This window comes from Penicillium longicatenatum, assembly GCF_028827895.1.
Source record: "Penicillium longicatenatum strain IBT 33135 chromosome Unknown contig_6_segment0_segment0, whole genome shotgun sequence".
NCBI lineage: Eukaryota > Fungi > Ascomycota > Eurotiomycetes > Eurotiales > Aspergillaceae > Penicillium > Penicillium longicatenatum.
Genome location: NW_026643123.1, coordinates 4172433 through 4186341, shown reverse-complemented (window position 1 = coordinate 4186341; position 13909 = coordinate 4172433). Strand labels below are relative to the sequence as shown.

Below are 13909 nucleotides of genomic sequence, written 5' to 3'. Positions count from 1 at the left end.
ATAGTATGCTATAATTCAAGATATATTTTAATTCGTTCATTCAAAACGTCCCAATGGAGTCTCAATATGAATACTGTATAAAAATACAGTATGAAGGCTTTCCCCGCCGCTCCATAGTGGACCAGGTATGCTATAACGTCATGTCGCCTAGAGCAAAATTTGTTGATCTATTAAGTTGCATTGTAAAACAATAGCACATGAATGGACACACAGAATCTTTATAAACCCAGCTTTAGGCTGGTTCTCTTACTCGTAACTATTGTATGCACTTGATATATATAGCATCTGAGATCACAGTAGAATGGCCGATATAATGGCCATCAGCCCCTAGATTCATTATCAAATGTATAATCCATAAAGTTTCTAACCCAAGGCTTTCGTCAATACCAGATCTAGTAGTTAGCAGATGGCTTGTGTGAATTCATGCTAATGATTGTAATGATGACTTGTTTTATACATCAAACGCCTTGCGCAAAGGGGACATAGTTGTTCCACAAGTATACATACTAGAACAGAAAAGCAGATCGGGTGGACATATATACGCTTGGGCACCTGCTTTGTCAGTAATCATAACCACCAAATGTTGTATTCAAATTCATTTCATTCCATGGTTCTCAATTCTTTGACTTTACCCCTGCTGAGGAGTTGTCTTTACCCCATTTTCGGTGGCTGTGGAGCGGACCTCGGGAGGACTTGGCGGATCGGTAAGATCGCCAGGGCTAGACAGGATCTGCTAGACACGTCAGGTGAGCTGAGCCATTTTAATTTAGGGGTTTAGACTAAAAAGCAGCATCAGCCGAATCCAAGACTGGAAGCCTAACCATCTAGATCCATTTTGAGAATTCCGGCGAGTATAATCCGTCAAATTGGGCCATAGGGGCATGATGTGGCACCTCCAGTACGATTGCACAATAGTGGCGCCTGAATATACAGGCAATAAATTACATAAACGCCCCGTTCGGCTATATCACGGGACCGGTGATCACGCTAGTCATTGGTTGAGCGACATCACGTGGAGCCAGGCCAGACGGACTGTGGGGAATAAATGTGTCATAGAAACTACTCGATGCGTCCACTCTTCAAACCATTGTCGTCCGGTCTTACGGAGCCAAGGAAAATTGATGCACGAGAAGTCAGGAGGGACCCCGCTTGACACATAGTCCAAGAAACGAGCCACCCAGGCTGTAGGTGGGTTCCGCCATTGACTAATAGATGCCATCATCACCCGTGCTAAAATTATATACCAGTAACATCCCTAAAACTCCGGGGTAAAAACTCTACTCACTCCTGCAAAACATCATGCTGCAGACTGCATATCCTTGCATCACCCAGACAATTTGCTGATTCCGACATTCATGCCCTCTTGGCGCATTCCCTGTTCTCCGGCCCCGTCGAGATAAACTCCTCCATTCCACCCCTCTCAACTCGAATCCTAGCCCTCAAAACTCTTCTCCCAAAGTTGAAAACACCGATATCACATCACAACCGCCACTATGCGACAACCAACAATGCCTATCCGCTCGCCCTTTGAGTCCTCAATAGCGAAACCGGGTCAGGGCAACGTCGTTCTCTCTCTCCTCCCGCCTAACAACCCCACCCTCACCACTCTCACCTACAAATACCCATTGAAGCTGGTTCCAAGGGCGCCAGGGTTTATCCCAGAGCCCGACCCAGCTGCACTGTCAGACAAATGCCCGTCAATGCCCGTTCATCTTTATCTCCTCACCTACGGCGGCGGCCTGCTGCCAGGTGACCATATCGAGGTGTCGATTAAGCTTGATCCCCGCACCAGAATGGTCGTTACCACCCCACAAGGAAGCACCAAGATCTTCAAGACAGATTCCAACACCGACTCAAATTTCAACGTTATTAAGGGTCACCGTAAGAATTTGCCCGCCAACCCACGGATCTCAGACATGAGTCAGCAATCATTAGATGTGAAGATTGGCCGCCAGGCTGCTATCTGTTACCTGCCTGATCCATCTGTACCCTACAAGGACAGCCGCTACGCGCAGGTCCAAACGTTCACCGTCGATGCCACAGCCAAGGGTGACCAGCGCAGTAGTCTTTGCGTGCTAGACTGGGTAACGCAGGGTCGCACATCGCGCGGCGAAAACTGGAATTTCCGATTCTGGAAGGGCCGGAACGAAGTCTGGGCTTCAGACGAGAAAACCGGCAAGAGTAGGCTTTTGCTCCGTGACTCTGTCATCTTAGACGATGAATCCGAAGCCATAGACGCGGACGACGACGAAGACCTGGATATAGGTGGCACCGGTTCAAATAGCCATTCAATCCACGCAGAAACTCCACCGCCTCAGGCTGGTCTTGTGCCATTGAATGTTATTCAAGAACGGACACGGCCGCATGGAGTCGTGGGTACGTTGATTCTGTCCGGGCCCGTCTTCGATTCTCTCGGTGCCTACTTCATGCACCAATTCACATCACAGCCACGTATTGGTAGTCGAAATTGGTCTTCTGAATCATCAGCCCCAGAACCCTCACTCAGCACCCAGGGTGACGTTACTTGGACAGCTGCGCGTGTGCGCGCAGGTTTCGTGTTGGTTAAGTTTGGTGCCAAGGACTTTGAGACAGCCAAGGTCTGGCTTGGCGGTTTGCTCCGTGAAGAAGGGAGCATCGCGCGCGAATTCGGCGAAGAGGCACTCTTCTGTCTTTAAGTGCCACGCCTTTTGTCCCAAATTTCATGTGCAAAAAAATATTTTACCGATGATACCCCCAGAACCTCCCCTTGTGGGGTTCTTTACCTTCTGGGCCTCATTGGTCCTCGCCTGTTTTGATATTCTTGTACTGCTATTTCAGCCATGCATGTGATTGAATCATTTGGAGGCAATCGCCTAAGTCGAGGCACATGAAGTGCACACCCCAAGTTACCGGGATTTGAGTCATAATTAAGCAATTTGATACCGGTTCACCCACTTTTCCAGTCTGCTATCTAGTTCATTTAAATGGGTCAACAGGTGACTTTTATACTAAACAGCGCCAGGCAAAATAGAGTTGGAGACTGAGAAAAAAAGAAGAGTTTGATCAAGCTGATCTCGAGTGCGTCTAGAAGAAGCCTTTCATGTATACACTTCGGCTAAATTCTCTCGTGATCCCATGTTGCCGCCATTGAATAACTCGCATCTACATAGCAAGGTAATTAGGATGATGTAAACGTATCTACACTTTCCCCAGAAGTGATAAAGTGATAACCTGGTACTGCTAGGCTGGCAGTGTAGTCTACCTCTCACACACCGCAGCTTCTTCTTCAAAGAATATCCCAAGTACTAGATGCTCTTCAATATTTGAATTTCATTCCATAGGATATAGAAGATGTATAGCAATAGAAGTCTATGTAAGAAAACGAAAAAGGTATCTAAAATCGCAACTCCAACGCCTGTAAAGCCTCAAATAAATAGTAAAAATTCATCATTCATCCCAATTCCCCAGATCTACTTCCACCAATCAAAGATCTTAATCTCCCAAGTCCCCTTAGTAGCCTCAACCAAATCATCCACATTCAACATATCAACACCTTCCTGCGCAAGAATCCGCCAAATATGATTACGCAAGCTCCTTGGCCAGCTCGGTATCCCCCAATACCTCACCTTGAGACCATGCTGATGCGCAATCCGCACATGGGTACGAATCAACTCGATTTGACGTTGTGAGAAATGAAATGGCCATGGAAATCCAATTGCAGACATGAAATCCACAGAAGCGTAATAGCTGTTCGTAGCATTGAACGTATTCGCAGTAATGATATCCGGCATGCCGGATAAGCCTTGACCACCGGTAGAAGATAGAGATGAATGTCCATCATCTGGTTTATCGGCATCGACTAGTTTGGCTAGTGGTGCATCAAAGAAGATATCCCGGTACGTGGAATTCGCGATAGTCAGATCAAAGGGCGTGTTGCCAGTTCCGACGACGGTAATAGGTCCTTGGATAACTTCATGCCCATTGAAATGTGTGAGGTAACCCCGGTCTCGCAGCGGAGCTAGATGGCTAGCAACTACAGGCCATGTGGCTGCGCCGTCGGTTTTGAAATCGATGAGAAGGATCAGCGTCTGTTCAGGGTCTGTGTCGAAGACGCCATGCGGAGGCTGGCTGATGAAGCGCTGGAACGGGGTAATAGGGTTCTGGCGTTCGAGGATACGGACAAGGGGGTCGACGTACATCGAGCGCAGGGTGCGGCGCGATGTTAAAGAAGTGGTGGTATGACCGACGTAGAGTTGGTTATCGAATAGCCAGACATCTGCCTCGATGCCAATGCAGCCCGCCTGCAGTGCCGAGTAGAGCGGGACACGGCGCCAGTAGTCATTATGAGAGTGGCAGCCAAATGGGATGATATCGCGGGAGATATCTGTAGGCCAGTGATTGATGTCCTTGACATCGATCTGGTTGCCGGTGCGAGCCCAGTTGGGGGCTGCTCGGTCGTATTCGTCGGGGAAGAATGTAAGGACGATACCACAGGCGAGAGAAATGAATTGGATGATGCCCCTAGAACGCGAAGAGTGTTAACTAGCTGCGATTAAGATCCAGATCCGGGGTGATCGGATCGGATCGGACCGAATTGCAATGATGGTCCGGGTCGGACATACAACATGATAAAGAATGCGGTTAGCGTGCGCAAAAAGTAGTGCCAGTAGCGCGAGCGACACGATCGCTTTTTGCGCTGTGGTTCTGCTAGTAAGGGCAGGTCCTCCTCCTCGTCAATGTTCCGGCGCGGTGAGAACGAATGAATCCAGTCCAGCGACTGACGCCACCGGGTGCGGCGCCCCACTTGACCTTGGGGGACGGAGTGTACCTGCACACTCGGTTTGTTCACCTCATTGCTGGCATTTGGAGAGTCTGTGTAAGCCTCATAGGACTCTAACAGACCGTCGGAGGGATCGCGGGAGGCTTCTCCGCCCTGGGATCGGAATGCGACCGCCATTGCCGAGAGTTGGAGGAGGTGGACAAGGGTTGACAAGAGAAGAAGTTGCACCACTGGATAATGTTATATCTTGTTCCCCTCCATGCGGACAAACTAATACCTTTGGTTCTTTTTTTGGTAACCAAAGTTGGAGGCGGACAAACCCCAATGGGTCCAGCCATGTTGTGGAGATGGCGCGGTTGATTGGATGCAGATTGTGGAACATCTGCATCTCTGAATTGACTGTCAACCAACGAGAATCCATATCGTTAGCCACCATCAGGCACACTAGACCAACGGTTATATACTTTAGACTGTTCCTTGGATGGTCTGGGCTTATCATAAGGCTGTTACTGGATTCTAAGTGGTTGCAAGTTCATCATGCGCAAACTATAAACTAGGAAAATATCGGCAGATCTGCTATTGGCGCTCTATATACAACGAATGCTATGATCCCAAACACCCACGGGTTCCACAAACATGGGCCCCGGTTCTTTTTTTTTTTGGAGGAAACAGAGAAACAAGATTTGGTACAGACTATTCCTGAAGAGACTTGACGTAGGCCGCAGCCCGCGCCTTGATGTCCTCGACGATCTTCTCGTTTCCGTTGGCGGCAGCGAGGGTCTCCTCAAAAGCAAGCCACTTCTTGAATAGGAACTTGGCCTGCTTGGGCTTAAGCTTCTTGCTAGCGTCAACGCTGATTTTGCCCTTCTTGTTCTGCAGACCAAGTACACGCTCAAACAGACGGCGCACTTGCTCAACATCGCCAGCACTGATCTCCAGATCCAGAAGCACGTTCCACAGGTCAATGCGCTTGGGGAACGAGGACAGCAGCCCCTCGAACACGGTGCGGCCGCGCTCGGAATCACCGTTGGGTGATCGGAACTCCAGCTGCGCAAACTTGGAAGTGGTTTCAACGTGTGTGTGAGGGGGAAGCGACTGCAGGGCACGTCCGAGCAAACCACGGCCTCGCTCGGGAACAGCCAAGGTGTCGAAGAGGAAGGTGGCGTAGTTGAGGAAGAACTTGGGAGACTGGTTCGAGATCTTCTTCTTCATGGCAGTTCGGAAGAGGTCATCCGCTTTCTGTAGGGAATTATTAGTACCGAGCGAAATCGTATTAGTGAGGGGTAAACATACCTCGTTCTTTCCGGACTGAATGTAGATGCTGATCATGCGCTCGTAGATCTCTTGGGGATCGTTGAACTGGCAGGCACGCTTGAACACCTCCTCGAGGCTATCGTCGTCGCCGTATGTGTTCTCCAAGTTCAACAATGCCACCCAGATGTTCAGTTTCTCGGCATCCTGACCCATGGTGATAGTACGGAGAGCACGCTCAGCAATGGTGCGAGCCTTCTCGACCTCACCCAACTCCAGCTGGAAGGCCATGTACTGCAGCCACAGCAGCGAGGAGTCGGACTCACCAAGGAGAAGACGCTCGTAGTCAGCAACGGACTGCGGGCCGTTGGCATCCAAGTCGCCGGTGCGGTCAACCTGGATCTCAGCCTTACGGTTCTTCTTCTTCTTTTTCTTGGAGCCATCATCATCACTGTCGGGGCTTGCAGCCTCGGCCGCGTCCTGAGCGTTGCCACTCCAGTCGAAACCAGAAGCACCGAGTCCGCCAACCTTGGAGGGCTTGTTACCAGTCATAGCAACATCTTCGTCATCGCTCTCAATTTCCTCATCATCCTCATCCTCATCTTCATCGCTTTCATCTTCCACGTCCACACCGCCCATGGAGACGTCATCATCGTCATCGTCATCGCTGTCGTCTTCTCCAAGCTCGACACCGCCGATACCATCTTCACTCATATCCTCGTCTTCACTCTCCTCATCTTGGAAGTGGGAGGCCTTGAGGGAGAATGAGACCTTTCCTGCCTCGCGATCGATCTTGATGACCTTGGCCTTGACAGCATCGCCTGCATCGTACAGCTTGCGAGCATCTTCGACACGCTTGTCGGCCATCTCACTACGGTGACAGAGGCCACTGACATTCTTGGATCCATCGACAACAATGAAAGCACCGAACTCCTCAACCTTGCGGACCTTACCAGTGACAATCTCGCCAACCTTAAGATCTTGCAGAGTGACGAGAGCCTTAAAGTTGGGGTCCAGGGCGGACTCCTTCAAGCTGATTTGCAGCTTGTTTTGCTCGGCATCAGCCACAATGACACGGCCCTTAACAAGCTGATCCACTTGGAAAGAGTCCTTCCACTCCTTGAGGTATGAATCAGAGAGATCAGAGACACGAGCGTAGGCGGTGACATCTTGACCAACAGCCACGAAGAGGCCAGAGTCCGCAACGCGCTTGACAAAGCCTCGGACGACATCATTGGGCTTGAGGTCCTTGATAGAAGAGATCTCACGATCCTGAACAGGGAGAGACGAGCTCATGACCTTGGACGGACGAAGAGACAGATTGATCTTCTTGTGAGCCTTGTCAACGGCAACGACGCATGCCCGCAGGACCTCGTTCTTTTGGTGCACAGTCGGGTTGGCCTTGGAGTAATCATCGGCAAGGTCCAGCATATTGACAGCACCAACAAGCGCATCATTAAGCTGCATGATCACCTGCTTCTCAGTCACCTTGGTGACACGACCAGGCAAGATCATGCCGACCGAGATGTCATCGAAAGAAAGCTTATCAATGCCCTGCTTGGCAGAAAGATCCAAGTGACCCTTATCGGCGTTGACAGCAGTGACTTGAACCTTAAGTGCGGATCCAATGGGGAAGTTCTTCTCAACATCAGTCAAAAGAGACAAGTCATCCGACGCATCCATAAAGCGCAGTCTGCCGCGAACGTTGGGAGACAGATTGATCCAGAGGCTGTCTTCAGCAACGTTGTTGACAAAGCCCATCCAGGATGATCCGACCTTGACCTGATCCATGTTCAATGGCTCTGGGTTGGCAGCCTTAATGAAGCTTGGCTTAAGAGAAAGCTCGAAGACAGGGTACTTGCCGCTGCGGTGGGAGATAGGAAGGAACTTGTGGCTACGGGCATCGTGAACACCCAGGATTCTGGCGGACAGCTCCTGCTTGGCCTTGAAAAAGCGGAGGGGCTGCTTCCGATCCTTAAGATCATCCCACTTGTCGAAAACTTCAGAGACGTCGATACGGCCCTGGATGTTATCTGCAAGCTGAACATTGACTTGAGTCGACTTGATAGAGACAATCTTGCACTTGACAAGTCTGCCAAAGGTGAGGTCGGAAAGCGTCTTGACCGACTCGTCAACTGCGTTAACGAGAGCGTTATCGGGCTGATTGAGAGTCTTGGTCTTTTTGGATCCCTCTGTAGTGGCCTCGGCGGACTTTTGGCTCAAAATGAAACGCTGAACGTCACTTTCGACGGAGTGAACTGTCACTGTGATGGTCTGACCCTTCGACATTCCAAATTCAACCTGAGAAAGGTTGGCTTCTTCGATCAGACGCTTGGGAACAAGACCAGTCAGACCACCCAGGAACTCAATGAATAACCCAGCGGGAGTAATGTTGCGGACAAAACCGGTAACGGTTTTGCCCTGTTGAAGGTCAGTGAATTTGCTGGGCATAGTCTTTTGCTTAACGGCCTTCTTGAGGCTAGCTCTGGAAGTGACTCGGATAAGACGGTGAGCACGCTGGATGTCGAGAACCATGAGATCGTTCAGCTTCTGGCCGACACGGATCTTCGATAACGTAGAGCTCTGCTTAGACGGGGAACCATCGATGATGTGCTGCACGTCCAAACGAGCGACAAGTCCAGATTCGTCAAGCTTGAGTAGTACATCATCGTTGGACTTCTCGAAGACAGTTCCTGCAAGGAGTAGACCGGGGTGAATATCTTCAAAGGCCTTGCGGTATTTCTCAGTGAAGGTGGAAGGGTCCTTGCAAGAAACTGCAAGTCTACCCTGGGAAGCATCCACACTAAGGGCATGCACATTGACAACCTGACCGAGCTTGAAATGTTGGGCGGGGTCCTTAATGTAGGCCTCACTCATTTCAGACACAGGAAGGAAACCACGGATAGAACCGTAGAACTGAACGACAGCACCGTGGGCCTGGAGGTTGACAATGGTTCCGGGAGACTGAGCACCGGCCAGGATATCCTTGTAGTCTTTCCAGATGGCGGATTCACTGTTCAGCAAACTCTTCTTCAGTGTCAACCGAATTTGACGCTTCTCCAGGTTGACGGACAAAATTCTTGCAGAGATCTTCATGCCCTCACGGAACTTCTTCTCTGGGAACTGAAGCTGGGAGTCCGCAAAATGCATAGATGGAACAAGACCCGAAATACCATCTGCAAGGTCAACGATCAAACCATCCATGCCAGTGGGTCCGACCAAAAGCTTAGCGACCTTTCCTTTAACAATGGCACCGACGGTGACATCCTCGAGGCGGAGGAATGGCTGTTCAATGACAGTCTTTTCAAAAGAGAGAAGGTAAAGGTTGTCCAGTGTGTTGTAGCCGACAATTCGGGCTTCGTGAGTAGCACCAATCTGGAATGCACCCTCGTCATCCGAGATTGACTCAACCTTGCCATCTGACAGTCTTGAGATGTGGACAAATCCAATGTGCTTGGTCTCTCCGATCTGAACGTAGACACCCATACCAGGGTCAACCTTGATAACCTTGGCTTCAGGGATGATTGCGGAGATAGCAGGTGCCTCAGTAGACGAGCCAGGGCCATAGGACTCGGAGGAGAGTTTGAGGACATGGTCCAGGATAGAAAAGCCAACCTTGAAAGGTTCGGCGGATGGGAAAGTTGAGATGATACGACCCTTGATCTTGGCTCCCATCTTGTACTTTCGCACCAGGTCAAGCTTTCCGTCGTTGGCACCGGATTGAACCAGGTCAACTGTAGCATCAAGCATGCCCATGATCTTACCCATCAGACCATTCTCGGTGACCTCAGTCAGGAGAATTTCAGCAGCAACACCGGGCAGGAAGGTGCCGATTGTGGGGGCAGCGCTGAGGAAGTGGGACTTTTTGATAGAAGCAGCGGACTGAAGATTGGTAGAAAGCTTGATCACGTTACCGCTGGAATTTTGGCCGGTGACCATACACAAGTAGACGGATCCTTCTTTAATGCTGTGGTAATCCACGCGCGGGTCGACTTCCTTCGAGGACATGAAGCCCTTCAGCTCTGCACCTTCAATGCCAAGGTCCATAACCAGACCGTGGTCTTCCACACTGATAACGGAGGCCTGAATAGCCGACTCAACCACTAAGTCAGATTTAGAGAGACCAGTGTTTGCCTTTCTGGGATCAATTGCAAGCTCGAGACGCTTCTTGCTGCGAACACCGGCCTCAGCAGCCTCAGTACCAGTGGAAACGACATAGGTACGGAGATACTGTCCGATGTAGAAGTAGTCCTTGAGGTCGATAGAATCTTCATCCGAGCTATCCTCATCATCACTGCCCTCATCGTTGAGCAGCTTCTCGATTTTATCATCAAGGACCTTTGAGACGGAGGTAAGAGGGACGAAGCCAACAAGGCCATTCGGTAGAGAAACTGCAATTTCGTGGGCACTGATGCTGGTGATTTGACCAAGAATCATAGATCCAGCCACAATGCGCTGTTAAAAGTTAGCCACATGACCCAATGGGCTTTTTTTCGGTAGGAGTTAAAATACCTTAAAGCTGAGAGGCTCAATGCGAACAGTCTTCTCCGCCTTTTCCTTATCATCGGTCTTCTTGCCCTTAGTCTTCTTCTTGCGTGATTTCTTGGCAGGGGCTGTGGTGTCTTCATCTTCCATCTCAATATCGTCATCCTCATCGTCGTTGTCGTCGTCAGTCTGGCGAGTGGGTTTCTTGGGTCCCTTGGATCCCTTTTGCTCGAACAAGACATCCTTGGTGGCCTGAATTTGAATTTGTTTGCGCTCCAATGGGGTCAAAACGCTAGCACCACCACGAGGGAAAGATGGCTCATCATCACGCAGAACAGAGAGCTCCGAAGCCTTCGGGGCGGTATCCTTGGGCTTCTGGTCTTTGAATTCCTCAGCTCCGACCTTTGCGCGCTTTTGGGGCTGGCGGGTGGCCGTTTCTTCGGGGGCGTTCCCCTTGCGCTTTATCGGCGCCATTGTTGTTAGGCAATACCGACTTGTAAACGGTTGAGGAATCTCGTTGTATCGCAACGGAAAAAAAATCGAAAAATCCGATTCTGCGCGGCAGAATGGTTAGCGGTGAGCGGGAGTGGGACCGCCTTCGAGATACACTTATGGTTCAAGCTTCCACGGTTGGAACTTGGAAGTATGTAAACAATACAAAGAAAATGATTTCAACTTTGGGATACATTGCCTAGGCATCAAGATAGCGGTTTCAAGGGTGGCTTTTACGGCTTCATTGTACCGATTTCAGAATGATTTGCACATCGCGTTCTCCATTTTTCACGCGTGTTAAAAATTGGAAGCGTATTGTATACAACGCAGGGAAATCGTATTTAAGGAAAATTTCTGGGAGAGAATCCAATTTTTGGAATAGTTTCAATAACAATATGACTAGAATTAGAGCCAAAGAGACTGTCGTGCTAGGATCCGAAATAGGCATAATTATGTCGAAAATGCCTAGACACACGTTCCGCGTCACGTCCACTGCGCGCAACACGACCCGCTTCCCATCTTACCCCCTTGGGCCGAATCTTTTCACTTCCCAGATGTATCCCACCTTTGCGACTCTCCTCTCCACCGCCCATGCCCACAATGGTTCGGATTTCTGGACTTCCTGAAGTACCTCAATCAGAACCAATTCTACCCACTTCGCATCGAGAATCCTACACTCAAATCCCATCTTCCCCACCTTCTGTCGCATCCGATCTGGGCAGTGGACGAAAACTTCGAAAGCCTCCCACCGTCACACCCCGGTCTTTTAGACGCTTCTTCACTCCTCGGTCTCTACTAAATAGTGGAAGTAATGCTAGTGTAAAGACAAGTCGCCAGGCCCTGCGGGTGTTGAATTCGCCCGCCGTCAATCGTCTCGGTCCCGCCTTTACTCGATCGCCCGATGGCCGCCCTAGAAGCCCTTTCGATGGACTACCAGAATTGCAAGGACTGTCCGAAGAAACATTCCGCACACCAAGCCGGAAAAGAAAGCATTCGTTCTCTTCGGTCGTTTCCCCGTTGCAATCGTCGCCGTTGAAAAAAGTTCGTGTACGATCCCCGGGCAACGAAGTCGAGCAGAAGACAATAGTTGAGGATATCGATGTGGCCCGGGGACGCTATGACGGAGCTACATCGCCGAGGCCACCAAAACGACGACCAGTCTCGCCAGTTACCCGTTCGCGAGCATTGCAAACATCTGGATCTTTGTTCATGCGATCACTGCAGGGAGGTCGCTCTAATCGGCTGACTATCAGATCAACTGCTGGAGCAGGTTTGTTCCCGCGGATGTCATTCAAATTGATCATAGCTTACATACCTCAGGATGGCAAGATCTCACGTCGGACTTCCATACTCGCCCAGAGGACCGCCACTCATGTACTAGTTATGCTACAGATGGACAACTAGCACTTCCATTCTGCAATGCTGCTTGTAACAGTAAGTACTTTGAATCTAGCTTCCAATGCCTTTGCTAGGGTTATTTCTGACATTTGACTAGCAAACTCACTGGTGGCCGTGGGTGATGAAGAGGGAGGTATTCGACTGCTCGATTCGTCTAAAGACGACGAGCGAGGATTCTCTAGTGCATATCTTGGGTTTCGCCCTCATATGAACTCAATTATGGACTTGGAGTTCTCATCTGATGATATGTTGCTGGCTACAGCCTCTGGAGACCAAACATCTTTGATTATCGACATGACAACACAACGACCAATCCATTGCTTGTCCAACCACGTCTCCTCCGTGAAGCGAGTCCAATTTCAGCCGGGCTCCAACAACAAAGTCCTCGCCACTTGTAGCCGCGATGGCAATGTGAACATTTGGGATCTTCGCTGCAAAGGCTTTGAGCGTCCGTCACTACAGGTTCGATGCTCACTGGAATCGGATACCGAAAACTCGGCCACATCAGCTCCGCCTAAAATGACATATCCACATGTTCTAAACACGATCCATGGCGCCCATGCGTATACTACGCCCCAAAAGCCGACCATGGACAAGACCGAACCGGTTCCCTTTGGCCGTTCAGATATTACCGTCACCTCTTTGGCCTTCCTTCCCCTTGGCCAAGAAAACCTTTTTGTCACCGCATCCGAGGCTAGCGCGAGTGTTCGACTTTGGGACTTGCGGACTGCTCATAACAACCGCCGTGGTCGGCCTGTGCTCCCATTATCCACCACGCGAGAGCCTGATAGCCATATCAAGTACCGGCGCTTCGGTCTTACCTCCATGGCGCTTGGTGGTGACGGTGCAAGACTGTACACTCTCTGTCGAGATGGCACCGTCTACGCATACTCGACTTCCCATCTGGTGCTTGGGCACGCACCGGAGCTGTCTCTCAATAATGACCGCCCCCGCCGCTCTGGTGGCTCCGACAAAGAGGGTCTCGGACCTTTGTACGGATTTCGTCACCCGCGTCTTCAGGTTTCTTCATTCTATGTCAAGCTCGCATTGCGCAAAGCAGCCAATGACCGTCAAGAAATGCTGGCAGTAGGCAGTAGCGATGCTTGCCCTGTACTTTTTCCTACCGACGAACGATTTCTCCAACCCCCCGTCAAAACTTACCCTGAAGATGATCTCCCTCGCCCGACATCACTGTTCACTACTCGGTCAGGCCTCCGACGTACCAACTCCGGGATTGGCTTGTCGGGACGTCTAGAGGATACCATCCCTATTCATCAATCTGGTACTGCTCTTGTTGAAGGCCACCAGAAAGAAGTTACCGGAATGTCGTGGACTGTTGACGGTGAGCTAATTACCGTGAGTGATGATTATAGTGCCCGATGCTGGCGTGAGGGCCCCGAGGCTCGCGAGCTTCGCAGCAATGGTGACACTGAGGGTCGGCGCTGGCAATGCGGCTGGGCTGCTACGACAGACTCATATGACGACGAAGATGAATGATTTCTGTACTGCTTGTGATTTCCATAT

The 13909-nt window shown here is 50.3% G+C and overlaps 3 protein-coding genes across 3 annotated transcripts; 2 read left to right on the top strand and 1 right to left on the bottom strand.

Moving 5' to 3' along the window:
- Positions 1–1493: 1493 nt before the first annotated feature.
- N7484_009757 (urease accessory protein UreD) lies at positions 1494–2675 on the top strand (the record flags this gene model as incomplete). The annotated part of the gene is made up of 1 exon (XM_057120144.1): positions 1494–2675. The coding sequence occupies one exon, from the start codon at positions 1494–1496 to the stop codon at positions 2673–2675; it is 1182 nt and encodes a 393-aa protein (XP_056969699.1).
- Positions 2676–3449: 774 nt separating this feature from the next.
- On the bottom strand, positions 3450–10969 carry N7484_009756 (putative rRNA biogenesis protein RRP5; the record flags this gene model as incomplete). The annotated part of the gene is made up of 4 exons (XM_057120143.1): positions 3450–4500; positions 5469–5998; positions 6053–10465; positions 10523–10969. 4 exons carry the CDS (start codon positions 10967–10969, stop codon positions 3450–3452), a joined length of 6441 nt encoding a protein of 2146 aa, XP_056969698.1.
- Positions 10970–11587: 618 nt separating this feature from the next.
- On the top strand, positions 11588–13882 carry N7484_009755 (WD40 repeat domain-containing protein; the record flags this gene model as incomplete). Its single annotated transcript, XM_057120142.1, has 3 exons — positions 11588–12257; positions 12308–12421; positions 12483–13882. The coding sequence occupies 3 exons, from the start codon at positions 11588–11590 to the stop codon at positions 13880–13882; spliced, it is 2184 nt and encodes a 727-aa protein (XP_056969697.1).
- Positions 13883–13909: the final 27 nt, after the last annotated feature.